This window comes from Macrosteles quadrilineatus, unplaced genomic scaffold, assembly GCF_028750875.1.
Source record: "Macrosteles quadrilineatus isolate MER2022 unplaced genomic scaffold, UCM_ALF_1.0 Scaffold_5__1_contigs__length_97177068, whole genome shotgun sequence".
NCBI lineage: Eukaryota > Metazoa > Arthropoda > Insecta > Hemiptera > Cicadellidae > Macrosteles > Macrosteles quadrilineatus.
In genome coordinates, this window is record NW_026542598.1 from 51,568,776 (window position 1) to 51,596,296 (window position 27,521).

The window sequence follows — 27,521 nt, forward strand, 5'->3', positions numbered from 1 at the left end:
CAAGGATCAAGTTGTTTGATAAGGGTACAAGAGGTTTGAGTGGGTTCTCTGCAAAAAGGGAGGGGGGTTTAAAAATGTTAATTCAAAATAATTAGTTTTAATGCTTTTCCTTTATTTACATATAGGCTAATTAAATGCCTTTATTTACTTATAATTTTGAAATATCTACCAAACCTGGCCTATCCTCTGGAGCCGTCCCTGTAATTATCCCATTTTAAAGTAAGTAATTTTTGATAGGGCGTAAAGACTGAAATTAATATTTAATATACATCTTTAATTATGAGCTCATATCACATGAAATTCTTATCTTTTGTTGGACCTAAAAAGGTGAGCTTTTTATTTTTCTTATTGATTAGTGAATCATACATTTTTTCCAGATGATTAAAGTTTTTTGTGATCTTTTGACATTGAAAAAAGATAATTTTTATTATTATTTCATATGAAATGTTGACTCACTGGAAAGCAGTAATTTCTACTGTTTAAGTGTAGAAGAAGAAATAATTAGTTTACAGCATAAAGGCAAAACTCAATGCTAGGTTTACCATGTCATCTACCTATAACCTTTTGATAACATAAACATAACAATCTTCCTAGAATAAACGGAACAAAAACTGATGTTTGAAACATCATTAATGTTATCATCAGAATAATAATCTTCAAACAAATGCCACTAAAATACAAAAATTAAGTTCTGAAAAACTAAAATAACTCTGAATAACCTCTAAGAAAAGTATAGACCGACAACAAAAACCCTATAAAAATCAGAATATAAACCTTAGATAAGTTAACATTTATAATTAAAATGTAGTACAAGAAATTAACTGGTGAAGGTCAGAACAGTTGTGAGGCAATTGACTCCATCTTACCTTCCATCCCACTCTAATGGCCTGGACAAACTGTGACAGATACAATATCTGACAGTTGAAACCATGGTGTTGAAAACCTGACTGTATAGGCCTAATATATTACAAACGGATTATTGAGTGCATTTTAATACACCCAACTATAAAGGACACAATATAATATTAACGATTGACTCTTTGAAGTCCAACGCTTATTCAGTAATTTAATTGTGTCTGTTTTATCAAGTTTTCTCAATTAAGCACACAACAAATCCAAATTATCTTAAAATAAGTCTTTAGTTTTAATATGTTATTTTGGAGTGCAATCCTAGTTTCTGAACACATTAAAGTAGGCATATCTATTTGTTAAAATGTGACCTTAACCAAGATTCCACTTACAATATTATCTATGCAGGATGTCATTTTTATGGTATAGCCTCTGGATCACTGATTTTTACAATAAAAGGGTTAAATTACCTGTATCTGTCAAGTGATCCTAAATTGCAGTCATGACCTACCTTCTACCAGCGCCAGATGTGTCCGATATCTATTTAAACTACGGGTTATTCGTATTTGTGTTTTGGCCATATTAATGTCTAATGTTTTGTGTACGTGTAAGTGTTATTTTTGTACTTTTAACCTCATGACCACCATTCCATGGAATAAATCAATGTAGCTTAACATTTGACCTGAAGATGTGTTTTAACAACATGAAACAGCTGTAGTCAACTAACTACAATCTAAGATCACTTGACGGATACAGGTAATTTAAACCTTTTTTGTATGCAGGAAACAAAAACTGCTGAAAGCTACTACACTTTTGCTGTTAGCAGAAGACAGCGCTGGTTGGAGGGTTTGATTCCTACCTTGATCAGGTCTGGTGTGCAACTAATGAGAATTCCACCCGTCTGGATCTTGGTGGGGGTGGCCCAACATTGAGAAGAATGAAACATCTATATTGTGTTGTGACCCAAGACTTTGCTGAATCTTGGACTAACCTGATATTTGCCGCTCTGCTCCTCGCGGGCGGTGGACAGGTTGAGCATCTTGCTCCACACTTGGCCGCGCAGCTTGTCAGGAACGCCTTTGAACACACGTTTGCGCAACTTGTCTCTGGTAGCGTTTGTGTTCCAGTTGTGCAACATTTTGAGCCATTTCTTGACTCGTTCCACTTCCACTCGCGATTCCGCTGGGTTCTGCTTCTCCAGATCATTTTGGTCCCTAATAACATAGCAAACACACACATAGGTACACAATAGGTATAGCATAGGTACACTTTACAACTTTAAAAACATAAATAGCATTTTTATATGAGGCAGGGATAAACATAGGTGATTGGAGAATGACAGTGATATATAATGGTAATTTTACATCAGTACTAATATTCTTGAAAAGGGGAGATAAATACAATGTGTTTATTTGTGCGCAGATTTTATAAAAATTTGAGCAAAAAGAAAAGTTGGTTTTATGATTGAGTTGGAAAATAAGAGAAAATTTTGACAGTTTTTGGCCGTTTACAAATGTTTTGAGAACATCTTGACTAAGTAAAGGATTGTTTTAACTATAATACAATAAACAATGGTACATAAAAATTTGGAGAGCTGCACTATTTTAAGATCGACCACCAAAATAATTTGTTATACATTTTTCTCAACATTATCTATTCACACAGATAGAACTAATGGTTTAAATCTGTACAACCAACAGCGCCTAATTAGCCATGGTTTTAACAAAATTACCAAATGGAGTCAGTACACTACCCTAATTAGCAAATTAAGATTTCTGTACTAAAACAACACCTCTGTTCCCATCTGCATAAGTATGATTGAAGACAACAAGATGACACTTGATTAAGCCTACACAATTACAGGATTTCCAAAATTACGAAAAGACAGTCAACATTTTAAAAGTAAAACCAGGCAATGAAAACTGGATGACACATCTAATAATTTAAACTCTTTTCATTGTACAAAATCAGTAACATATGGATTCCGTTGGACTTAATCGGAAAAAATCAGATTTCCACATAGGCCTAAGTGGCTTTAACGATTGTAATAAAAAATTATTATATTATATGGTTTGTTTAACTCTTAAACAAAATAGTATAACCCATAATACTGTAAAATTACGGTTCAAAGTAATTGCAATTTTTGTTATTTTACTATAAAATAGCATAGTAACTCTCACCAATTAACCTTTAAACCAGTTGTAGAACGGCTAACCAGAGAAAGTAGGCCTATGTGTCAGTTTGCTGATAAAAGTTGCTGCCATTCATTTTCTGTGTGCACTGATATATGTGGGCCAACCAAACCAAATTAAATCAATCCCCCAAGTATAACACATGATTAACCCCAGAAAAAAGAACACAAATTAAAACCAACCAATTGATGAAAATGAATGGCCAAACAGAAAATATCTCAACCTGGTGAAATGGATTTAGTAGCCTAGTATAGTACACCCAGTAGCATGGTTGCCTAAATACCTTTTTTTAGCGAACTAAAAAGAGAGATTTGTGACTACTCACTGTATGAAGCCGTATCTGTCGAGAACCTTGTAAATATCAAACGTGGGTTCCTCCCAGGAGTCTATCTGCGCGTCCGGTGTCCGCCCCTTCTTGTAGCGTGCGACAATAGTTTCCCTCTCCTCTGCCGCTCTTTGGAGCAGCTCCTCTTGGTTCATTCCGCACTCAACATCCCGCCACCGGCATCACACTCTGCAACACCACGATTAATGTTTTTCTTTGTTGGGCATTATGTTTTTTACACAACTATTGTTCTTGCATTAAATCTTATAAACACCTAACAGACAAACTATCAAATGCCTGCAACATAGGACGAAAATACCCTCACTACAGCAAACCTGCCGACTAAGGAAATTTCCATTTGCCTGGATTGATTTTCAATTAATCTATTAAATTAACATTTATGTTTAACGAGTACTAGGTTAGCTGCTACAGGGAAACTAATAAAGTGTGTTTTTTAATTAAAATATAGCTTGGAATGAAATAAATAAATCCGCCAAGTTTGATCAAAATATATCCATAAACAAGCCAACTACATTTTACAATATTCTCCAAAAGAATAACATGGGAATTTTAAATTAAAATTTTTTTGAATTTTCTCCGTTACCAATCACGGTACAAAAACACTTTGATAATATACTAAATTATTTGTTATTTTAAGTTTTTTAAAAAGGTCTGGAGATAAATTGATAAATAAGTTATTGTGTTTTAAGGGTAAAAAATGAGAAAACCCCATTTTTACCCCATAAAACCCCCCGTTACAACTCCATTCCCATGGTCCGATCATGCTGGTTAGCGAACTCATTCAAGTTTATCCCACCTTACACCTCAAACCAAATTTTTTCAAAATCAGACAAAAATATCTCAAGTTATCGTCTGGACGGACACTTACCTATATGTAAATATATATATAGGTAAGATAGATATTATACATCTATAAAAATTTGAACAAATGGTGTTTTTGGCCTCTGGGGACATCAAAATGAAAAAGTAAATCGGTCCCGGGCCTAGGTCTTACCATGACACCTACGGTAATAGCTACTTCCCTATAGGGGAATTTGCTAAAATGTCTTAATTCATCTCAACACAAATTGAATTTACAGTAGAACTCCAACTACCCAAACTCTTATCATCAGGATTGCAAACTACACCTACTAACTCAAAGAGAAAAATATAATAAATACTGTCGTGGCCTTGTGTGCGCATGCATATTTTGTTGAGTTTGATAATTGAAAAAGGTTGCTTCATTTGATATGTTTATTTTACAATATATACAATTATGAAACATGTGGTTGATCTATATATATAAAAGAGGATGTTTGTATATATATTTGTTTGTTTGTTTGTTTGGGGGTGATAAACTCGGACACCGCTGAACCGATTGCCACGAAACTTGGTACATACGTGTAGAATGTCATGGAATAGGTTTATACACCATCAATTTCGTGATCTGTCCAATAGGCTCCGCCCCAGTGGCTCTGGAGTTTCCCATGTTAACCTTATGAGAAATGGAATTAATGAATCTTAACAGCTGTTTCAATTAAACAAGTTGGTTCTGTTCTATGATGTTCAATAGCATTAAAGTTACAAGGATTACCAACAGGGTGCAGCACTGCCTCTTTCACATCTATTTTTTCTTTTCTTCTTCTTTTTTTTGTTTTTTATTTTTTCTTTTACATTTATGACAACAGCTAATTTGCAACCAAAAAGGTGAAAGAGCGTAGCGAACGAGCTAACCTGAAGGCAAGTGAGCGTAGCGAACGAGCTAACCTGAAGGCAAGTGAGCGCAGCGAACGAGCTCCAACCTAAAGGTGAGTGAGCGTAGCGAACGAGCTCCAACCTAAAGGTGAGTGAGCGTAGCGAACGAACTTCAACCAGGACGTGATTGAGCCATGCGAACGAGATCATCTTGAAAATTAAGAAGTTAAACGGGGCAAAGCCCGCGGGTTACAGCTAGTATACTGTAAATACTGCCAGAAAAATTATGTTCATTGTAGTTTTACAGTATGCAGTTTTCAATAATCCGTTACAAATTTCAATTTGCGCCAATCGTGTCCATCATGTGGCAAATCTATTGTATTTTGTAACGTGTTAATTTTATCATGAGATTTTTAGAGTGCAAATAGCCGATTTAGCTCCAATAACACGAATGTCAATTTGAAAATCCCTCCAACGTTTAGTCAGCGGCTTCCATTAGCTCAGTGCCGGGCGCTCCGGCGCATGCCCGACTGTACCTGCGCACAAGCATATTTGCATACAATTGTGCCATTCTCTCCTGAACATTATGAACATTGTTCAAATATAAAAGTTAACTTTGGACGTGCAATGAATTGTTTTAAGCTAACAGCTAATTAGATAAGTTTATAGTACCGGGGGACCGAGCCTAGCTCGGTTTTGGTTCCAGTTCAAGCATATGTTGTTTACTATAAAGATTATTGTGATACATTTAATATTAATTCAACTGAATAAAGCTGGCCATATTATGTTATCTATAAAAAAGAGTGCATAAAAATTGTAAAATCTACCCTTAAATGAGAGTGAAACATTGAGTTGACGCCAGTGCATTTAAACGTCACCAACACGAACAACACTCATCAATACTTGTTCTATACATTATAACAATATAAGTTGTTTATTTACACTATTGTACTTAAATTCAATGATAAAATTACTCGTTATGACTTTGAATTTGAATTTACATAAAATAAATGTAGTAATATTTTTAAATAATTATTTCACTGCTAAACCAATGTTTGCTAACAATAAATTGCCTCAGTACATTGGGGATTAAGTTTTGATGGGAGAGGGCTAAGAGGTAAAATAATCAGTATTTGATCGGAACTATTTTCCCCTATTCGAGTAATCTTCAATGTAACCATTGCTTTATAGAAATAACTGATGTTTTGTATTCGTACTATATTTTGTAATTTGCTAGTACTGTGGATGGCTTGTTATAAATACATGTTACAAATCTTTTGTTTACTTTTTCCTTGTTAATTTTTCAACCAACATAATTACTTGGTAACTTATATATTTACTTTTTTAAATTTTTGAATGAGTTGCGTAGCGAAATAAAAATTTTCCTGAGGTAGTGGCTGTCACCAATCATGGTTTTAGAGCTGTGAGTCCCTAATTCCAAAATTTAGTCTAAATCCTTCTGCTGGATTTTGAGATATATATTACAGACAGACATAGCTCGTATTAGAGTATAGGATTATATACCATATGATAGGCGATAGGCCTAAAAATAAGGAGACCGGAGTACAAACTCATTCTTCTAATCGTCATGACTTCTTCTTTTGTACAAGTTTACATTGTAAACTTATAAAAACCTGTCCTTTTGTGTACTATCAATGCTGACATTTTCAATTTCCCTCTTAAGACCCTAGACATTTTAAGATTTTTTCCAAAAATTGTGTGACTAATTGATTTATTTGCTATAAATCAGTAAGCTATTTACTTTATTGGTAAACCATTAATTAAAAAATCTCTTTGATTTTGTTGCTGTGCAGATAGTTGATGGTAATAAAACACTCATAGCAATAGTCACACTGTTAGTTCCGCACTTTTGTTTGGTCAGCTCACAGCAACATCAGCAAATTCTAAACTTCACAAGGTCATCAGTCCTTGACCACACAATCAAACAAATGTTTGTTTACCTAGTATAGAATCACTAGAATGAAAGGCAGAACTTTACATCTTCCATCAACTGATTATCTACGGAAACAGGAATACAAAAAACATAATGTTGGTTTTTTAAAATTTAATTCTTGATAGGCTATCTAGGGAAACTAGCAAATAAAACTCAGCATGAGGCATAGGTACATTAACAGAATTCAGATACCTATCTGGAATTAACACAAAATTCTGTATAACTACACAAAGCAGACAAATTAGTTTTAACTATTTCAATTTGTCCATCAGCCTACAATCCTTAATGTGTCTATCAGATGGCTAGAAACTTCAACAAAGAGTGTAAATGGTAGGCCTACATGTGGTTGTTTGTTTTACATAAACTCTTTGATGGCAAATGTTACTTTTTTAATTCTTTATCTTAACTTCTTTACTACAGGTTTCAATGAATGTTGTGTTGAATTTATTACTGACAGGAAACGGTTTATATCAGTTTTGATTTGGTTCCTTCCTTACTAAGGGACTTAGAACCCTCTGCTGTATCCATTGTAGTTTTTTTAAACTCGTTAAGCCTTTGGGTCCGTTACTGTACCTCATAAACCCATGCTAAAAAGAACTATTATCATGTTGATGAGAAACTTAAGCATGATCCAAGATTAGTTGTAGCTCACTTGGGCACCTACACTATCAAAGCAAAGATGGCTGACTCCAATGAAACTGTCATACTACGCAATAGTCTGAATCCTTTCAAACTGACTAAGAAGGAATTTCTTTAAAGTTACCTTTGCCATGACTTTAAAAAAAGGCACATGGACAGACGCTAACGAAGGAAGGATTGCAGGTGCCAGACCCTGTTTTTTACACAATCAGTTTTTGTGGCTTTGTCAAGGGTGCGCTTTTTAAGTGAAAACTACTTCTTTGTAAAAACAAGCCATCAAAACAAAAATCATTTGTGGCCATATTATTAAGTTGCTTCAAACATAGTGTTCAAATATGTTCTGTGACCCTATAAAAAAGTAAATCATTTTTAACATTATATTTTGAAAAAAGTAATTATCTAAAATGTAGACCCACATATATTCATGAAGTAGGCCTAAGGACCCATACTTAATCAACAATGCACTTACTACCCCAGAATCAACTGTATATTGTGTATATCAATAAGTGGGATTTGAGAAGAAGGGTCGGCTAGTAAAACTGTATTCACAAAACAGGCTGGACCTACCCCTAGTACCAGCCACACTCAAATTTCTTCCCAGCATTGCTCACAAGGAGCGATAAAATTGAACAATTGATACGAGAGCTGTTCCTCCTCGGTTTTAACTGATTAATTAACATTTTAATTTAATTGAAGGTTCAGAGTTCTACAAAAGCTCAGGAAATCTCAGACACTCAGATGGAGATATCATTCTCACCTTCTTTAAAGGGTTTTGGAAATGTTGAATAACTTTTAGAACGACTCTGTAGGTCTGACAAGTAGTCTGTGAACGACCACCTTTTAGCAAACCACAAAGCTTTTAACATGGTCGGTTAACATGTTCGGTACATTGTCTTTACTGTATCTACCGCTAATTGGGGATATTAAAACCAGGACACAAGAGTTACGTACACAGGATGAGCAGAGTGCTAGGCCTGACCAGTAGCTAGCCAGTCTGTCTGTCTGTTAGTCAGCTTCATAGCATGTTTTTAAAGCAAGGCATTTACTTTCTTCTACAAGTTAAATTTATTGTATTTCAATGTTAAAGTGTTGTAAATTTAGTATCTATTGGTCTACGGCATATTCATTGATGCCTAAAAACTTATAGTTTGCAGGTTTGCTTATACTTACAGCTAAAAATAAAACTAAAAAATTGGTGATAAAAATTACATCTAGACACCAACATATTTTCTAGACACCAACATATTTTTCAGAACTTGGTAATCTCTGCAGTCAATCACGTTTTAACAATAGCTATTCTTATAATAATTAACACGATCTATACAAGTTTTTGATCAATTTCCCTGACTTTACTTTATTTTCAAAAATTTTCCCTGACTTGCGGCCTTTTTTAAAAACTTTCCCTGACCTTCCCTGACCCTACCCTATACCTGTTTCCCTGAGCTTCCCTGACTTTCCAGGTCCGTGGGAACCCTGAACAATTTTGTACACTTTCTACAGACCAGTGTATTAGGCTAGGCCTATAGAAAACTTACCTAAAATTTAATGATTTGTTTTTAAAACATCACAAATTTAAATTTCCATTACAGAATAACGGCACAGATGTTTTACCTTAATAACTCTTTTTACTAGGCCTATTCTCATTGGAAATGTAAGGAACTTAATTAGAATTCTGAAAATGATAATAATAGGCTAAACTTATAGGTATTTGAAATAAAAACAATGTTAAGTGCACTTATGGACATTTTTCTAAGCAAAGAAAGATTTTGAAAATATCGTAACGTAATTTATCTGTTATTCCCTACCTGTGAGGGTATGGAAACCAAAATTGGTGCCATTTTGTCACCAATAAGTTACTTAGTAGGTAATTTATACATCAAATGTTTTACACTAGCCTAACTTGATCAACCCTGAAAAGTATCTTGACAGCATGAGTTGTTCATTTCTTAACAGTCCGGGTAGCCTATTTATGTCGACCTCCAGTCAACGAAAAAATGATGGTTATTTTTTGCGGAAAAGCACCGTTTTCCCAGAAAAGCGGGAACAAAACTTTTTGTGAAAAAGTCTTGTTGTTGATAAGTTACTCATTTTGCGGAATTTCAGCGCCACTGAGGACTTGCGTTTTAGTGGTCGATAATCGACCAGCGCCAGATCTAGGGTTAAATAGCCTAACATTTTTGGGCGGTCAGGTTTTTTGGAACGTTCCCTCATGTCTAAAATTTACCCGGCCAAATAGCTACCCTAGGCCTATCTTACCTACTAGTAGGTTTAACTTTGTAGGCCTACAACATGACCTATCAGGGAGGCCTATTAACCCTAGCAGTGGCCAATGTTAGAAGTGGGGAATGGCCAACCCATTTGGGCAATTTTGCAGACCTTTTTTTGAAAATTCGTAAAAATTCAACCGTACAAGTAAACCTAGCCAACCTCATATTCATTTTGTTCGGGAAGAACAGGAGAATCTAGAAGTAGTAATAGGCTATAATAATGATTTAGATAGGGCCTAGTGTATTTTTTTGGTAAAGTGAAAGAAATAAATTTGTTTTTTTTTTTTTGTTTTTTTCAAAGCGGCCTCGGTATTTTTTTTCTACGGTTTTTTTATGGGAAATTCATTATTTACATTTTATATACAATCTAATTCCCTACATAGAAAAATATAAGTAACATGTTAGGAACATATTTTTTTATAAGTTTTTGGGGCGAAATATAATAACAAACGGAGAACCGAAAAAATTGAAAACCGTACGGTACATTGTTAGTTTGTGTTGTAAAAAGTTATATAATATATGTGTATACTAATAGATATAAATGTTTGTAAAGCTAATGAAGTAGGCCTAAGGAATCAAAAAAAGTCATAAAGTTTATAGGTAGTAAAAATATTTTTTATTTATAAATAGGCTTAGGTATAATGTTTTTGTATTTTAGCGATTTTGTGAAAAAAATCATAGTATTTAGTATAAAACTTTTGTACCAAATGTTTTTACTTCAAACCAACATAAACATCTTAGTGTATTCAATTACCTACATAAAAATGTATAACATGTTGGGTAAAAATTTTTGTTTTTACGTGCTAAGTTAGGGGCACAGTAATATAAATAAACGGAAAACCTCAAAATACAACCAAAAGAAATATACAACCTTTTATCAACACAATTTGACACTATTCAGTAAATATTCATGCATAATAAAATACACGAAGATCACTGTTATCATACACATACACATTTCCCAACATATACGAAATAATAACGAGTTTAGTAATCAATCGCGGATAAAACGAGAGCAAAAACTCACCGGCAACAACACGCAATGGTGTCGCAATGGTGAATACAAGGCACTTTGTGTATGAGATCTTGACAGTAGTTACACACTTTCGTCGTCTTAGTGAGAGAAACCGAAAAAAAACCCTGAGCGCAGGGCTGCCACTATCACAAGCTACATTTCTTCCTCTTCAAAATGACATAGCCTATTATATGACTAGTAATAATAACTTACACTGTATGTAATTTGTATTTTCCATACAGTCACCTGACGACGGTTGGCCATTTGTTATAAATTTTGAAAACAGCTGTTTTCATGAAATCATAGATAAAACATAATCAATCCTACCTATTTAGTTCTAAAATATCACTACCACAATGAAGATCAAATCAATGGATATCCAGTGGTACCACCCGCAACATCCCAAGACGAAAATTACCTGAGCAGGGTAATGCCAAACAAAACGTGTTTTGCCAGTTCCCAAGGGTCGGCTGCTAAAGTCGTGCTGCACCAAAAATTCATTTGATTTCTAATCGTCGTGACATTGTTATATAAGTTACCTGCTACAGGGTTTGTTTTTGTAATAAAACGAAAGGTCAGAATGTGATCTTTCGAATAGTATAGATATATATTATTCTCATCTGAGTTGACTATAGGCTAAGTGTTTTTTTTACGTTAAAATAATTTCGGCCCATAACTTACCGTCACCAGACGACGGCTGGCCATTCTAAGCATCAACGTCAAACCGTCACCAGACGACGGTTGGCCACTGGTAGGGTTAATTAGTCTTAGGCCTAGGCCTATTATTATTGTAAGGGTAGGTTGTTAGGCAATTTTGCTCATAGGCCTCCGCCATATTTTTTGAGCTTAAAAGAACTTAATGTCCTCTGTGAAAATAAAATAGGTAGACCTACAGTAATTCAATCATAATAGCCTCTAACTGAGCCTAGTATTCTTCTGAATTGTGGATAATGTAGACATGAAACATATTTCGGAAGATGTATAGGCCTAAGAGAAGGGATAAGAAATATAGGTAGGTAATAACTTAAGTTAGGCTTAAGTAAACTTAGGCCTAACTTAAGTTAGGAGACCAATTTGTCCTTCAACAATCAGTGAATTGTTGAGATATTAAAAAAAGCTTTACTGACAATAAACTTATCATCAACGTACGATAATAATTTTAGTTTACTAACTAACCTTAGACATGATCCTCCAAATACTCCTGGCACTGTCAACAGTTTATTTTCACAAACAAAATGTAACTTAGCCACTGTTTACCTTAACACAAATAACAGAATTAACAATCACAAAAGTTGCAGTCTTAATCTTCAACGCATTTAAGAAATTAAATTATATTATAAATATTTCATTGTTTTATTAATTACCACTTAGTTCAATACGCCTACCTAAAATTGGAAATGTATGCCATGAAACGAAAACCGAATTAATTGAGAATGGAAAATAGTTTTTGTGTCAAGTCAAACCAATACCAAACGTCCAAACCATGAGTAGAGTCAGCTGTCGTAACTGTTCATACTACACAGTCTAAGGTGAAAGGAAAAAATAGTACTCAAATTTGACTACAAGCATATGTATTAAGTTGGCAATGAGTATTAAGAAATCAATCAAAACATTTATTTGTGATCCAATTTTTATATCCAAGACCACATTTTGCTTAGTGACCAGCCAAAATCAAAGCGATCAAGTTACATGAACCTTCCTGAGTCATCTAGCACTGATGTAGAAACTAGAAAAACTCATGATCTTATACTTATATGTCATGTCGTCCTGTAATCCAACTGCTAGGAGGTCACGAATTGTGGATATTTATAGGCATGCACTAAGGATGCGATACTCCCTGGTGTGGATTAACGTCCACACGAATGAGTGAGTACTACGACTATCCGCAGTACTAGTGATCCCGATAATTAGACAAATTCGTATATAGCCAAGGCAAAAATGTGGTTCGGATTCTACTATAAACTGTAGTGTAGGTCCCTTAGTTGCCAAGAGCTGTATGGGCTATTAATTAACAGCTGTGTCTAAGGAATGTCAGCCTTGGTCAATGACAAGACTACAAGATCGCGCCACTCATCCTACACTCATCTCCATTCATACTTGGCTTAAAATACCTACTTTGTATGGTCGCCATTTAATAAGAAAGTAAAGTATAAAGTACTTTAAACTTTATACTTTTCATTGAAATGGCGACCATACAAAGTAGGTATTTTAAGCTTAGTATAAAGTCATATGTCATATAGTCGTTTATTCACCAAAATTAACATAAAATGCATTAGCTACGTCAAAAACATAGGTATTGAAATGCTGTACATTTTAAAAATCTCTTTTTTAAAATAAAGCTGTCAACTATGCTACTGTATTTACACTACCAGTTCTAGGGCAAAGAAACTCACAAACGCTGCAGAAGGCATTATCCAGCAAAAAATTCTTTAGTTTTTTCTGATAGGCCTATCTATATTTAAATCCTATTCGGTCTTTTAGGGAAGGAGGAAGGTTATTAAAAAGCTTAACGGCATTCCCAGACAGCACACTTTCTCCTCAGGACATCCCACGGATATTGCGACAGGATATGCAAGATATCCCATAGTGGTCCTATGGTCAACTTGGGATATCACAGGATATCCACAGGAATGCCTAATGTCCCCGCCCGGGGATGTCCTACGGATAAGCTCACACGCATATCCGTGGGACATCCGAGGTCATCCCAGGGTAGTCCTCAGGACATTCTCAGGACATATGGGACTACTATGGGATGTCCCTGGGATAAAGTGTGGTCTGGGCCTGAACATAAAAAACACAAAATAATATAGATTTAGTATGAAAAGCTTAATTATAAGTGTAGTAAATTGATTAAATAGTTAATAAACACAAATTTTGAAGAAAAAAACGAGAAAAAAGTTTTTGGCCCAGACGGGTTTCGAACCTGGTACCTTCGCCTTGAGAGCCTCTTACCTTACCTCCTGAGCTATCTGCGCTTGTTGATTATGGGTGTTTTCAAGTGGTTAAAGAGTAGCCGGCAGTTGCAATGGTCGCAATACTTAAAATATTTTTGATACTACAGTATAGGCTATACAGGGTGTTTTTTTAAAAACTTGCATCTTTATTTATGTAAAAACCGCAATAGATAGAAATATACAGTTTGCGGGAATCATCTATTGACGTAGGGGGCCCAACTGTTTTGAATTTAACGTTACATTCACATTCCCTCCCTTTCCCCCCCTGCCCCCAACTTATTTTTTTTAAATAGCAAGGTACCACTTGTGACATATCAAATGAAAGAACATAAAAAAAGGAAATGTTTGATGAAAAAAAATTAAAAATCGGTTCATAAATTTGCGAGATATTTCCCCCCCCCCTTCCCCGGAACTTGATTTTTTTTAAATAGCAAAGTACCCCTTGTGACATATCAAATGAAAGAGCATGAAAAAAGAAAATTTTTGGTGAAATTTATTTTTCATTTGATATGTCACAAGGGCGGGTACCTTGCTATTAAAAAACAAGTTATGGGTAGGGGAAAAGGGGGGGATTATCTCACAAATTCATCAGCCGATTTTAAATTTTTTTCCACAAAAAATTTTCTTTTTTCATGCTCTTTCATTTGATATGTCACAAGGGGTACTTTGCTATTAAAAAAATAATCAAGTTCCGGGGAAGGGGGGAGGAAATATCTCGCAAATTTATGAACCGATTTTTAATTTTTTTTCATCAAACATTTTCTTTTTTCATGCTCTTTCATTTGATATGTCACAAGGGGTACCTTGCTATTTAAAAAGAATAAGTTTGGGGGCAGGGGGGGAAGGGGGGGGGATGTGAATGTAACGTTGAATTCAAAGCAATTGGGCCCCCTACTTCAATAGATGATTCCCGCAAACTGCATATTTCTATCTATTGCGGTTTTTACATAAATAAAGATGCAAGTTTTTAAAAAAACACCCTGTATATGATTCTGTTAATCTGTTTAGGCCTTAAGTAGTTGAATTGTTTTTCTGGTAGTTGGAGAGGATACTGGTATTTGAATATAGATTATTTAATCACCATTAGATTAGCACTGTAATAATTGACTAGCGTACATGTTGCTCGAATTCGAGCAATTGCAATGTATTACAGGAGTTATTTCAAAACTAATAACAGTCATATTTACAATGAGTTTAAAAGAGTCAACTCAAAGATTACCGGTGTGTAACTCAGACCATGTTTATCTTCGTTATTGATAAACCTAAAGCATTCCGGCCGGTTTTCTCCTTCTCTACTCCGCGCCAAAGTTGGTGGCGGCTGAGGGATTAGGACCGCCAGGTAGGTCGGACATGCTCACCGACCTGGCCGTCCTAATCCCTCAGCCGCCACCAGCTTTGGCGCGGAGTATAAATGCCTCGCTATACAGGCAACACAGGTCATTGATATGGGGCCAATTGAGAACGAAATGTCGTTTTGGGGTAGTGTTAGGGCGCATTTTTAACCTAATAGTTGAGCCTTTACGTGTCACTGTTCTGTAGCTGCGGTCGTTATCACGATTACGCCTCCTGTCTATGTTTCGTTGTCGTAGCGTCGGAGGCATTTAAAAGAAAAAAAACAACAAAAAAACAAATTATAGCTACACAAAACAACGATAAATTCACAAATTTAAGCTACAATCATACTATCACGATCCGCCTTAGGGGTTATGTTTACACAAACTCAAATAGTAAATAAATGTACTCAATGCGTTTCATAGAATTGAAAAATAAACAACAGCAATTAAATTATACAGCTGATCAAAATGTAAACAATTATGTTCTTCATAAGGATAACATGGGAACTTTCAAAGCCACTGGGGCAGAGCCCAAGGGGCTTTTTAAAAAAATGTAAGGCCAGTTTGCAAATTTACGCGAAACGCTCTCTCCAATGAGACGTCAATGGATAAAATCGGTTAAGAAATGGCGAAGGAGTTCAACCGACAAAGTTTCATGTAGCGTATTAATTATATAGATTGTTATATGATTAAAATGAGTTTTTTGTTGTTTTATTAATTTAAAGTTAAATTCACATTCCACACAACTATGATATAACTCTAGTTTCCCTGAACTCAGTGGTAGTAATATGTCAGTAAAGTAAAGTCAACCCTTGCTAGCCATAGTATTAACAAGACATATTTTCAATCTGGGAAACCTTCAACTTTTAAAATAAATTATAAAACCTCAACATCTTAATGCGTGGGAATCTTATTTTTAGAAAAAAAACAGACCAAAATTATTTGTTAAATAATGAAGACGGCCCAATTATAAATTCAGAATTACTGAAAATAATTACATCAAGAACAACACTGTAACATATCCAAAATTCAAAAGATTAATTTTTCTAATATTATTTTTTATTTTTCCAATATCCTTTAAATCATCTGTTTTAACTTTGTTTAAAATTAATTTATTGAGTAAATATTTACTTTTTGTACTAGTGTAAACACAGCCTGAAGATGGAAACCAAGTTTCTGAAAGCACTAGTGAAAAAAACAAATTATTATATATTGGCCTTGTTGAACATTTAAATTTAGATATACTGTACATTTCATCAGTGGTAGTATTTTTTTCTTCAGTTTGTTATCGGGACATTACGGGACATTACAGGATATCCAGTGGATTTTGTACATGTCCCGGGATGTCAAGGGACATTCTGGGATATCCTATGGCATTCGTACATATCCCGGGACTTTACAGGATATCCTGAGGTTAACTTACAAATCCCGGGACATTACGGTATATTGTAGGATATCCTGTGGATTTCGTACTCGTCCCGGGATTTTGCGGGATATCCTGAGGATAGCGCACATATCCCGAGACATTCTCAGGACATATGGGACTACTATGGGATGTCCCTGGGATAAAGTGTGCTGTCTGGGTTGTATTGAAAATTCTTCTGGAAGAATGACGTTGAGTGATTAGAATTTCAATGTCGGAAGAATTACGAAATGGATGTTGTTGAGCTGTGAATAAAAAGGAGATATATTTTTCTGGTGAGGGATAATGTTTCAAAAATGTATATGAATGGAAAGAGAATTCGGAATTTTTTGAAAATGTCTTTGTAGGACTGACGTTTGGGTAGGAGAAATATAATGCGGATGGTTTTCAATTGTTTTCGGAAAAGAAACTTACGTAGTCTTTTCACTTTCACTACCCCAGACAGGGACAGCAGGATAAATATGGATATACAAGACCATAAATAAGCATAGACAGGAGGACTTCTGAATTTACTGTTTGGCTAAGCATACGAAGCATGAAATACCTACTGATATTTTTGTTGTTACATGTTTGATATGTTTGTGGTAGTTAAGATTTTCATTAAGGAACACACCAAAGGAACTTAACCTCTTGACAGGGATGGATTTCATTTTCACCTAACGGTAAGCTAAATGTTCTTTGTTTTTTTGTTTTTTTTGCTGGTTTGAAATGCTAAATTGGAGAAGTTGTTTTTTTTTTTGCATTTAGGACAATTATGATTATCCTCACACCATTGGAGCAGGTTATTAGATTCAAGAAAAATCGATTGTTCAAGTGTTTCTATGGAATGACTGGATACAGTAAGAGATGTATCATCAGCAAACAGACAAATAATGTTTGCCTTGTTTGTGCAAGTGGGCAAACAGTATGAAGTAGATGGAAGTATGAATGGAGATAAGTGTAGGATGAGTGGCGCGATCTTGCAGCCTTGTTAGTGATAAGGCTGACATATCCTTACACACATCTGTTAATAGCCCATACATCTAATGGATATGATCTCGATCTCATCACGGAATTATTCCAACCATTTGTTCCTTCCTTCAACGGTCAAGGACTAAATACTTCGAGAGTTGGGCAAAAACAAAACGGCAAACCAAGAGCCCTCAATGCTTAAAGAGTTCCTTAATGCTGACCACGAAGCACGGAATAATATCTTCTACATGTTCCCTCAAGACCCTTTGGCTAGGACAAACTCAAAATTTTCATCAGTGTCAATTGGCAGGGATAAAAGACCTCAAAATCAAAGTACCTTAAATCCCTTAAAGATGAATTGAAGCAAAGAGAACTTGTTGGTGAAAAACCCCTAACCATTAAATTCATTAACAACATCCCATCCATAGTTGAAGCTTCAAATACCCCCGCCGCAGCAAACCTGCAGACTAAGCGAATTTCAACTTTTCTGATTAAATTTTTACTAAAATATTTTTATGAATAAGACATATATTCCCTAATATATAGATTTAAATAACATTTGATTTAACGAATGCTTAGGTTTGCTGCTAAGGGGAAGGTAAAAAGTGTTTTTGACCATACGTCAATAGTATAGGATGAAATAAATAAAGTTGCCAAATTTTATCAATATATATCCATAAACAAGTAAATTACAACAATTTTCATTTTTTGCATAAGAATAAAACATGGGAATTTTAAATTACACTGTTTTGGAATTTTATCCGTGACCGTTAGGCGTACAACAGCGCTTTAATATACTAAATTATTTCTTTTTTAAGCTCTACAAAACTGTTTTAAAAGAAATTGCAACATTTTTTGTTTTTTGGGTCAAATTAATGGTTTGATTAATTATGCTGGATCGCGAACTCGTTCGAATAAACGTAGGTTTACACGTTTACACCAAATTTCATCAAAATCGGATCATTTTTGCTCGAGTTATCGCGCAAACGGATATATATATATATATATATATATATATATATGAATTTTAACGGGTGGTGTTTTTGGCCTCTAGGGACCTCAAAATGAAAAATTAAATCGGTCCCAGGTCCATGTCTTACCATGAGTACTACGGTAATAGCTTATTCCCTATATGGGAAATTCGCTAAAAACGATTAGTTTCTAATTATGGCAACCAAGTTAGTTAGCATGCTATTGCCAAAATGTCAACTCAACGGTCTCAGGGGCAAGCTTAACTTTTCGCAAGAACTGTGGCACTATGTCCCAACAACATTCTCACTTTAACCAATTTAACATCTGATATAAATGACAGTGACCTCGGACTCTCGGATTATACTACCTTCAGATATGACAGGACCGATGCCACTAGTAACAAAGGCCAGCCCGCTTTCATCTACTCCACTGTGTGACGTCTTTTGACGAGATTTGGGCCTATGATTTTAATCAGGAATTCAACTTCAACTTTTATAATGGGTGATTTCAACTTGCCAGATACCAACTGGACCGACCCAAAGTACTGTATTTTATATTAACCCCTTCATCGTGCTACGGTGCTACACATCAGGGACACCTTTTCGTCCCATGGACTCACACAAGTCAACACAGTTCTAAATCGCAGAGGGGTTTGCTTGCCTTGATTTAATTTTCTCGTCTGATGAAGGTCTCAAGATGAGGACTGCAGAGGAGATATTGCAGCAAGACACACCACACCGGGTGGGTTCCATAATATCGACAACCGTAGAAATTGATCGAAACTGAATTATTCCCAGTTTGTCGACACTGGAATATTCCCACTTAACCGACATCCCAAATAACCGACGTCGCAAATTATCGACACCACAAATTGTCGACATCCCATATTGTCGACAATGAAATAGTTTCATTTTGTCGACACTGAAATAGTCCCAGTATATCGACAAGCACCCGTTCTTCGGAGCTACTCTTGAAAAGGAGTTGTTCTAATTCATCGTTCAGTTCCTCAACTCACGAGTCGCAATATTTGATTCCGAATTCGAATTCCGATCCGACGGACATCTTTAAGCTGGCCATTTATTGACTAAAAACTTTTATATTGTAAATATTTATCTTTTTTATTTCTTTCCTTGTTTACAAGAAAATAGATGACTCGAGTGTTACAAACAATAGTTTTTAAGGAATAATGTGAAATAAGTTAATTTTTATAGGATAAAAAACGTAATCAACATGATTACTTAATAACATTAAGTAGTCCTACCAGACACTAACTTAGGTAAGTCACCAACAAGAACCTAAGATACAGCTTATTCGTAGGCTAATTCTGGACCTGGACCATCAAGCAATATTGTAGCAAATGTTTGAATAGGCATTATCCCTAGGCTATTAGGATTGTCTCTTTTTCACACTGACCCAGTGTCAACTTTAAGAATTTGTTTAGGCTATGTAAAAATATTTGGCTGCACGTTAGTTTATGTCCTACATTCATTCAAATGAAAGATATTAATACAAGACTATTTAATATTTTGAATATTTCATTCCGTTAGTTAGGTTAAGTTTTACCCTAACATTACGGTACCCAAAATTGATATAGGCCTAAGTTTATTGAATGAAATAATCAATATGACTGGGACGGGTGGCGTCGTCCTGTAATCCAGCTAGTAGGAGGTCACGAATTGTGGATATTTATAGGCATGCACTGTGGATGCGATACTCCCTGGTGTGGATTAACGTCCGAACGAGTGAGTACTACGACTATCCGCAGTACTATCCTGATAATTAGACCAATTCGTATATACCAAGGCAATAATGTGGTTCGGATTCCACAATAAACCGTAGGTCCCTTAGTTGCCATTAGCTGTATGGGCTATTAATTAACAGCTGTGTCTAAGGAATGTCGGCCTTATTCACTAACAAGACTACAAGATCGCGCCACTCATCCTGATCCTACACTCATTTCCATTCATACTTGGCTTAAAATACGGTACCTACTTTGTATGGTCGCCAAGTAATAAGTAAGAAAGTATTAAAGAAATATATTCATTGGAATGAGTGTAGGACGTAAAATTATGTGCTGTCAAATATTCTAGAGCTGTTTGTATTTGGTGTAAGACTAGACTTGGATTATATAATTCATTGCTGATGACATCAATGTTAATTTTATAGATGATCCTGGAGCAAAGGCTGTAATTTGACCTGAACCCAAATTGGTCTCTATTTTAAATATTGTCTTGAACCAATAAGTTAAGAGGACTAACCTTTCTGGACGACATTGCCATCGACATCACTGCAGATGAGAGAGAAAGAGAGACCAGAGTTGTGGACCCTGGAGGCAATTACCATTTTGCCGTGATAATGTTACTTGGTCTAACCATAACTTAAGTGAGGTGAGTCAACATTCTTTCCCCTTTGTGATACATTCTAGGCTATGTTTGTTAACTAAGTTATTCAATGTTCAAATCGGTACTTTGGTAAGTATTATCCGGAGGCTACAGATAGGCTATACAGCGCTTTGCGGCGGTTATGTTAGGTTGGGTTATCATAAATGGAAAGAACATTTTTATGTCCTAGGCCTACTGTCCATATTTGGGTGGGTTCCATATTATCGACAACCATAGAAACTGATCCAAACTGAATCATTTGCATTTAGTGTTGAACAGAGTTTGAACAACTAATTATTTATATGTTTTATGGTAACTTTAGGGAAAATATAATGTATAACACAAGTGTAAACTGCCTTTGCTGCACTCGAGAAACTTTCCACACTCGCCTACGGCTCGTGCGTAAACATTTCTCTTATGTGTAGCAAAGTGCCACTTCGCCCACTAGTTACCTACACAAATAAACTATTATTAATAGTTTTTGGTGGAACATAAGGATAATTAATTATAATCTTTATGCAAATTTATAGTTTTTTTATAAAAATTTAAAACTAGGCCCCTACTTAAAATGTATTTGGATACATCTCGAAACATGTTGTTTGGAAATGTCTTAATTAGGCTAGAGCTTGCATTTTTGCAAATTGGGAAATAACAAATAATTAATGTTTAACACGTTCGCTACCGAGCGACGCACATATGCGTTGGTCCGGTCACTCCTACAGACCAAAAGGAATGATCATGACGTTGCTTACAGACCAAGTGATATAGGAATAACATTGCCAACAGACCAAAAGAGAAATATCGTTTAAATGGACGAATTGACTTCTTATTAACCTTAAGTGAATTAGTAAGCAATAAATATTGTTTTTAATTATCGTTTGGAGCAACTTTTAAAACGCTGCATATATGCGTCGGTCAGTTTATTTAATGAAATCTAGATAAAAAGATTACCTACATTTTCGTTTCAATAGACCAGGCGACACACGTTTAAGCGTCGTTGTAAATTTGGTTGTTTCAAGCTTTTACACAAACAAATAAAGAAACTCCACCACTCGCCAAAACTGCAAAGGTTATAACGTTTACATCTGTTCTGAGATGTCGCGGAATGCACGATGTAAACAACAATGTTGCCAACTGTTGTGTGACGTAACCAATCGTCATATCCACAGACCAAGCGACGCACATTTGCGGCAGATATCCCTCTAGACCGATACGATAAAATCAGGGCTTTAAAATAGACCGTTGCTAAGAAATACGCTGATTAACATCGAACACAGACGCAAGTGTGCGTCGTTAGTCTATTTCAATGTGATCAGCTGACGCAAATATGCGTCGGTGGTCTATGCGAACGTAAATTCCATATAATTGTGGTAGCGAACAAGTTAAACCAATTTATTTTGTCTAAACCAAATTATTGTTACAAATTCTAATATTTGTACTAACTTGACCCAGATTTGCTCAAACATTTTCCTATTAGCTGTACCTATTTGAATATCGCAAATATAGAAAGGAGTGTACACACTTGTATTATTTGTTGGACTAAAATTATTTGTATAACACTATTTTTTGCAATATTTCTGTACAGAACTGAAGCCTACCAGTAAGTAAAATGGGGGCGTTGTAATTAATATCCTCCGACATTGGAGAATACAGGGGAGAGGTGTCAGAGGAAGAGGAGATCGAGGATGGGGCGAAGTAAAGACTAAGATTGAAGAGAACTAACTAATGGTAAGTTTTGCCATTTACTTAAATTTAATACTTATAAATCCAGGGCCGTGTCCATTGCCTCCAAGCCCATGTCGCATAACCCTCCTGAATTACTAGTATTTAACCAGCATTTTAACTCGAGAGGTGCCCAAAAATTTGCTTTTGTTTTTTAGGAAATGTAGGCTATATTTTTTGACACCATAATTATAATTTTTCTGAATATGTCATAGTTTTTACATTTGGTAAGTACTGAAACAACAATCATTTTAAGACAAATGGAAAAGCCCCTGTCAACAGAAGCAGTTGAAACAAAAAATTCTCATACATCAATAAGGTATTTAGTACAAGCGTGGTTCAATAAGACCTTAGAAAAATATATAATAACACAATTTTTTGTGATAAATTCGATTTATTCTGTTATAATCTCCTTTTATTTAGCTCTATACACTTATCTTAAAGTTTTGCAAAACCTCCTTCAAATGCTGTCCAAATAAATAGCACCCTACAAACATGAAAAGCCTTCAAAAATACTCTTCTGTTTCAGTGATGACCTCATCATTTTACATAAAACGTTGCCCACCAGGCCAATTTGTTATCTTAAGAAATAAAAAAGGTCATTCAGGGCGTTTGACAAACAAAATTATTTGACGGGTTTCTTTGCCACCCTGTCAAGCGAGTGAGTGTTGGAGGGTGGTGGGAATGGTGTCGTCCCATTTGCGAACAGTCCCATTTGCGAACAGTCCCATTTGCGAACAGTCCCATTTGCGAACAGTCCCGTTTGCAAACAAATTTTTGGCTGTGGGGTGAGGTACCTGGGAAGGAGTCCCGTTTGCGAACAAGTTTCGTTCTACCCTCAGTCAGGTAGTCTCCCGCACGTTAATTGTTGTCTTTCTGCTTGTAGAATACAAAGCTAATATTCAAAGACATTATCAGAATATCTGCTTTTTAGGCCTACTTTTGAATATTGATTGTATAAATATTGGTTATTTCATCGGCAGTTAACAAGTACAATGAATCAATACGAGCAGGGACTATTCTTTTGATTAGATTCATTAACTGTCTGTAAGGAATATAAATAAAATGTGACATGTTTATTTATTCTTATATTTGATGGTTCATTGATTATTGATTTTATGAAATAAGTGAGATTGTATATCTGTTGTTGTATCTAACCCTAATTAATTATTAAAAATTTCGCTAATGTGAATAATTGTATTGAAAGATTTTGGTGTAAAAAATAGTGAAATTATAAAGTTCACATTTACTTGAATCATTTTAAAATTTTTGAACAATTAACATGTGTTAAGAGTAGGGTACACACCTTAAAAATTGAAACTTTTTCTCAAGGAGATAATTAATTGACATATTTTTGCAATTTTGAGAGAAATATTGTTTACACCATTTGCCTTTTCACAAATTTTTAAATCCTAATTTCATATTACTACCCATAGATTAGTTATGATGTTTTCTAATCCAGAGGTAGCTACTACCTATCTATATTATAACTTTTGACACTTTCTGTAGATTTCACATTCTATTCAATGAATAACTTTTTATGAGCGTTTCATGGTCATGATATGTATATTTTCAACCAAGTTCCTCTTAACTTAACCTACCCTCAACATAAACATTGTTTGATGACGTTAAATTTCCTAATTCTAAGCTGATATAAAAATATTTCAATTTAAAAACAACAATAAAATACCCCCACCGCAGCAAACCTGCAGACTAAGCGAATTTCCATTTGACTGATTTGATTTACACTGAAATGTCTACTTACAAATATAACATTTATTCCCGATTTAAATAGAATTAGTTTAACAAGTACTTAGGTTTGCTGCATCAGGGAGGGTAAAACTGTTTTTTTGTAAAACGTTAATAGTTCGTAAAAAATAAAAACATTTTCTAAATTTGATAAAAATATGTTCATAAACAAGCAAACTACAACAGTTTACTTATTCTCCATAAGAATAACATGGGAATTTTAAATTTACAATTTTTTGGAATTTTCTCCGTAACCATTAGGCGCATAATAACGCTTCAATATACTAAATTATTTGTTTTTTTTAAGCTCTACAAAATGGTTTGGAAAGAAATTGCTAAATTTTATGTTTTTTGGGTAAAAAATGGGAAAAACCTATTTTTACCCCATAAAAACCCCCGTTCCCATGGTCCGATCATGCTGGATCGCGAACTCGTTCAAATAAACGTAGGTTTACACGTTTGTACCAAATTTCATCAAAATCGTTGTCGTTGTTATGGTTTGTTCATTATGTAGAGGTAAAATATACATTGTGTCTTATGGAGAGTTCTATAGGGGATTTAAAAAAAATCGTTATATCAAGGAATTCGTTATATCGAGGTTCGTTATATCAAGGTTAGATTGTATTAATTTTTGTTCTGTTATATTCCAGACCTGATGACAGGGTGGATGGCGATGGAGGCATGGAGGTTGGGGGAGAGAAGGCTGAAGAAGTGAAGACAAATCAGTTTAGATTCATTATAATGATTAGTTTAATATTTATTTTGAATACCAGTATACTTTTATTTACATTTTTTTTTCTCATTTAGATTATTTAATTAAGAAAATGTTATAAAGATGTTTTCTTAAATTTTTAATATCTGTTTGTACTTCTGTCTGGTAAAAAACAAAACTGTTTATTATGTTTGTTAAAATGATTACTTCCACTAATGGACCTTGTCTTGGGTGAAAAGAGATATCTTGATATTTAACTAGCAGGGTGCCTGTTCAATCTATGGGCGGGGATCGTATAAGTCAGTTGAAACCTTCTTATATTTCGATATTTGGTAAATTAATCATTTCCAACTTTATATAGTATAGATCGCTATTTCTGTATTGATGTACTGAAATGAATAAAATTATATGAAATTAAATGTTGTTTTTTTATATATTCTGATGAAACACTATTGATAAGGCATAACAATATTCTAAAGTTTATAACAGCTGATGTTTGTGTTTTTATTAATGATTTATTGTATTGTGACTTTTGAGTGGTTGAAGGATTTGTGGTGATTTGGTTTTAAGGAGATTGATGTTCCTAATTTTTTAAAGTCTATCTATATCTATCTATATATATCTATCTATATATTAATAGGCAAGCATGTTTCTTTAAAACCTTTTTTCTCAACTCGTGTGCATCGCAGGGAAAATCCACGCATACTGTTGGGAAGATATTTTCCTGTAGATGTGCAGAATGCCTTTAAAAGTTAAAATAGGTTAACAAATAAGCACAAAAAATTAATTTGAAAACTTCAAAAAATTAACATGGGCCATATGGGTTGCCATGATGGTGACGAAATAACAACAAAATGTAAACAGAAAATCAAAACAAATGGAAGAAATTCCAATCACATGTTTTATTTACAGTGTGGGGAGAAAATAGAGAAGTCTGTACATTAATTATTTTTGGTCGAGTTTCGACCACAGGACGATCACTAGTACTTATTTAATACGCAAGCAGGTCTTTTGTGACAATTACTCCTCCGAAACTACTGAACCGATTGTCATGATTTTGGTGTCATTGGAAAGAGCGTAGCGTGAAGTTGTGCAGGAAACTTTCTTTTTAGGGAAATAATGAGAGAGTGAGACCCTGGAGCCCTTTAAAGTTTCTTATTTCTCCATAAGATTAACATGGGAAACAAAAATTGTTATGAAACTCCAGCTGTTGTCAGAAATCAAAAGTGAGAAGAAGAGCATAGGTTAATTGTAAACAGTCAATAAGTTTGCTAATAAAACAGTTTGCTACAAATATTTGCTGACTTGGTTGAAATGAAATATTTACAATTTGAATTTAATAATACAACATACTCTTATTTTATCTTAGCATAGCTTTCAGCTCATATTTACTTTATTTGATACATTTATTATTAGTGTTTTGCAACAACACTGATTAAATTAAACCAAGGAAAATACCGGTATCATAAAACTGCAGTACACAGTATTCTTTTTTTTCTAAAAATCTATGAAATATCTGTTACTATGTTTACTTAATGGTAAGTGTGAAAATGTAAAGGCAATGGATGATGGAACTGGTTTGTATATTAAGTTGGTTTTTGATATTTTTAAGTAGAATCAGAGATGCAATGAAACATATACTGTATTTGCTATTACATTTTTTAGTCCTTGATGCTTTGATAATCATATTAATTTGTCTGCTGTCTTTAACACTAAATTATTTGTTTAACATTTTTTACAGTACCTATATATATAGTTTCTTTAATATTTCAAAAGACTGTATTGATAAGGCACAGCAATATTTCTAAAGTTTATAACAGCTTACTTAGTTTTGCTAATGATTTATTGTGAGAGAAGAAACTGAAGATGGAAGGATTTGTGATTTAATATAAAGAAGAGTTAAATTTAAAAAAATTGTCATTTAAATCTAATAATTAGTTTTTTTGCAACTTCAAAGTTGAAATTGAAAATGTCAATAATAAATTAAAAGATATATGTAACTATAGGGAGATGAAGGTAAATAATGTATGTCAAAGTTTTATTTGAGGATTTGGTCAGTTTTCCGCATATCAGCCAACACAAGATTTAAAATTAATCAAAACCAAAATGGTGGTATCCACTACTTACCAGATTTAAAAGTCATAACTTAAATGTTTCTAAACGTTGAATTTTGTTGGGGGATGTGTAACTATTATATGCAACAGATGTAAAGATTAAAATGTTTCTGTTCTGTATCCTCTTCCCGTTGCAAAGCACGGGTACAACGTACAACAGCTAGTAGTCTATAGAATAATATGGAATAGTAATATATAAATTTTATAAATATTACTCATGAGCTACTTTACAAAAGAAGATTCTCCACACTTCCAGTTTGTTTAGAAGAATCC

The 27,521-nt window shown here is 34.4% G+C and overlaps 1 protein-coding gene and 1 long non-coding RNA gene across 7 annotated transcripts in view; one reads left to right on the forward strand and one right to left on the reverse strand.

Moving 5' to 3' along the window:
• The window catches only part of LOC128994192 (USP6 N-terminal-like protein), a 44,210-nt gene extending 31,889 nt beyond the window's left edge, over window positions 1–12,321 (reverse strand). For all 6 annotated transcript variants that reach the window (XM_054418566.1, XM_054418568.1, XM_054418567.1 and 3 more), the window contains exons 1-3: window positions 12,113–12,321; window positions 3,367–3,555; window positions 1,841–2,063 (exon numbers count right to left, since the gene is read on the reverse strand). In XM_054418566.1, the coding sequence (XP_054274541.1) occupies window positions 1,841–2,063; window positions 3,367–3,521 (378 nt within the window). In that variant the 5' untranslated portion in view covers window positions 3,522–3,555; window positions 12,113–12,321. The remainder of the gene's footprint in view (window positions 1–1,840; window positions 2,064–3,366; window positions 3,556–12,112) is intronic.
• Window positions 12,322–19,638: 7,317 nt separating this feature from the next.
• LOC128994897 (uncharacterized) lies at window positions 19,639–25,547 on the forward strand. Its single transcript, XR_008490923.1, has 4 exons — window positions 19,639–19,846; window positions 20,737–20,957; window positions 22,537–22,679; window positions 25,073–25,547. It is a non-coding gene; the product is annotated as an uncharacterized LOC128994897 (long non-coding RNA).
• Window positions 25,548–27,521: the final 1,974 nt, after the last annotated feature.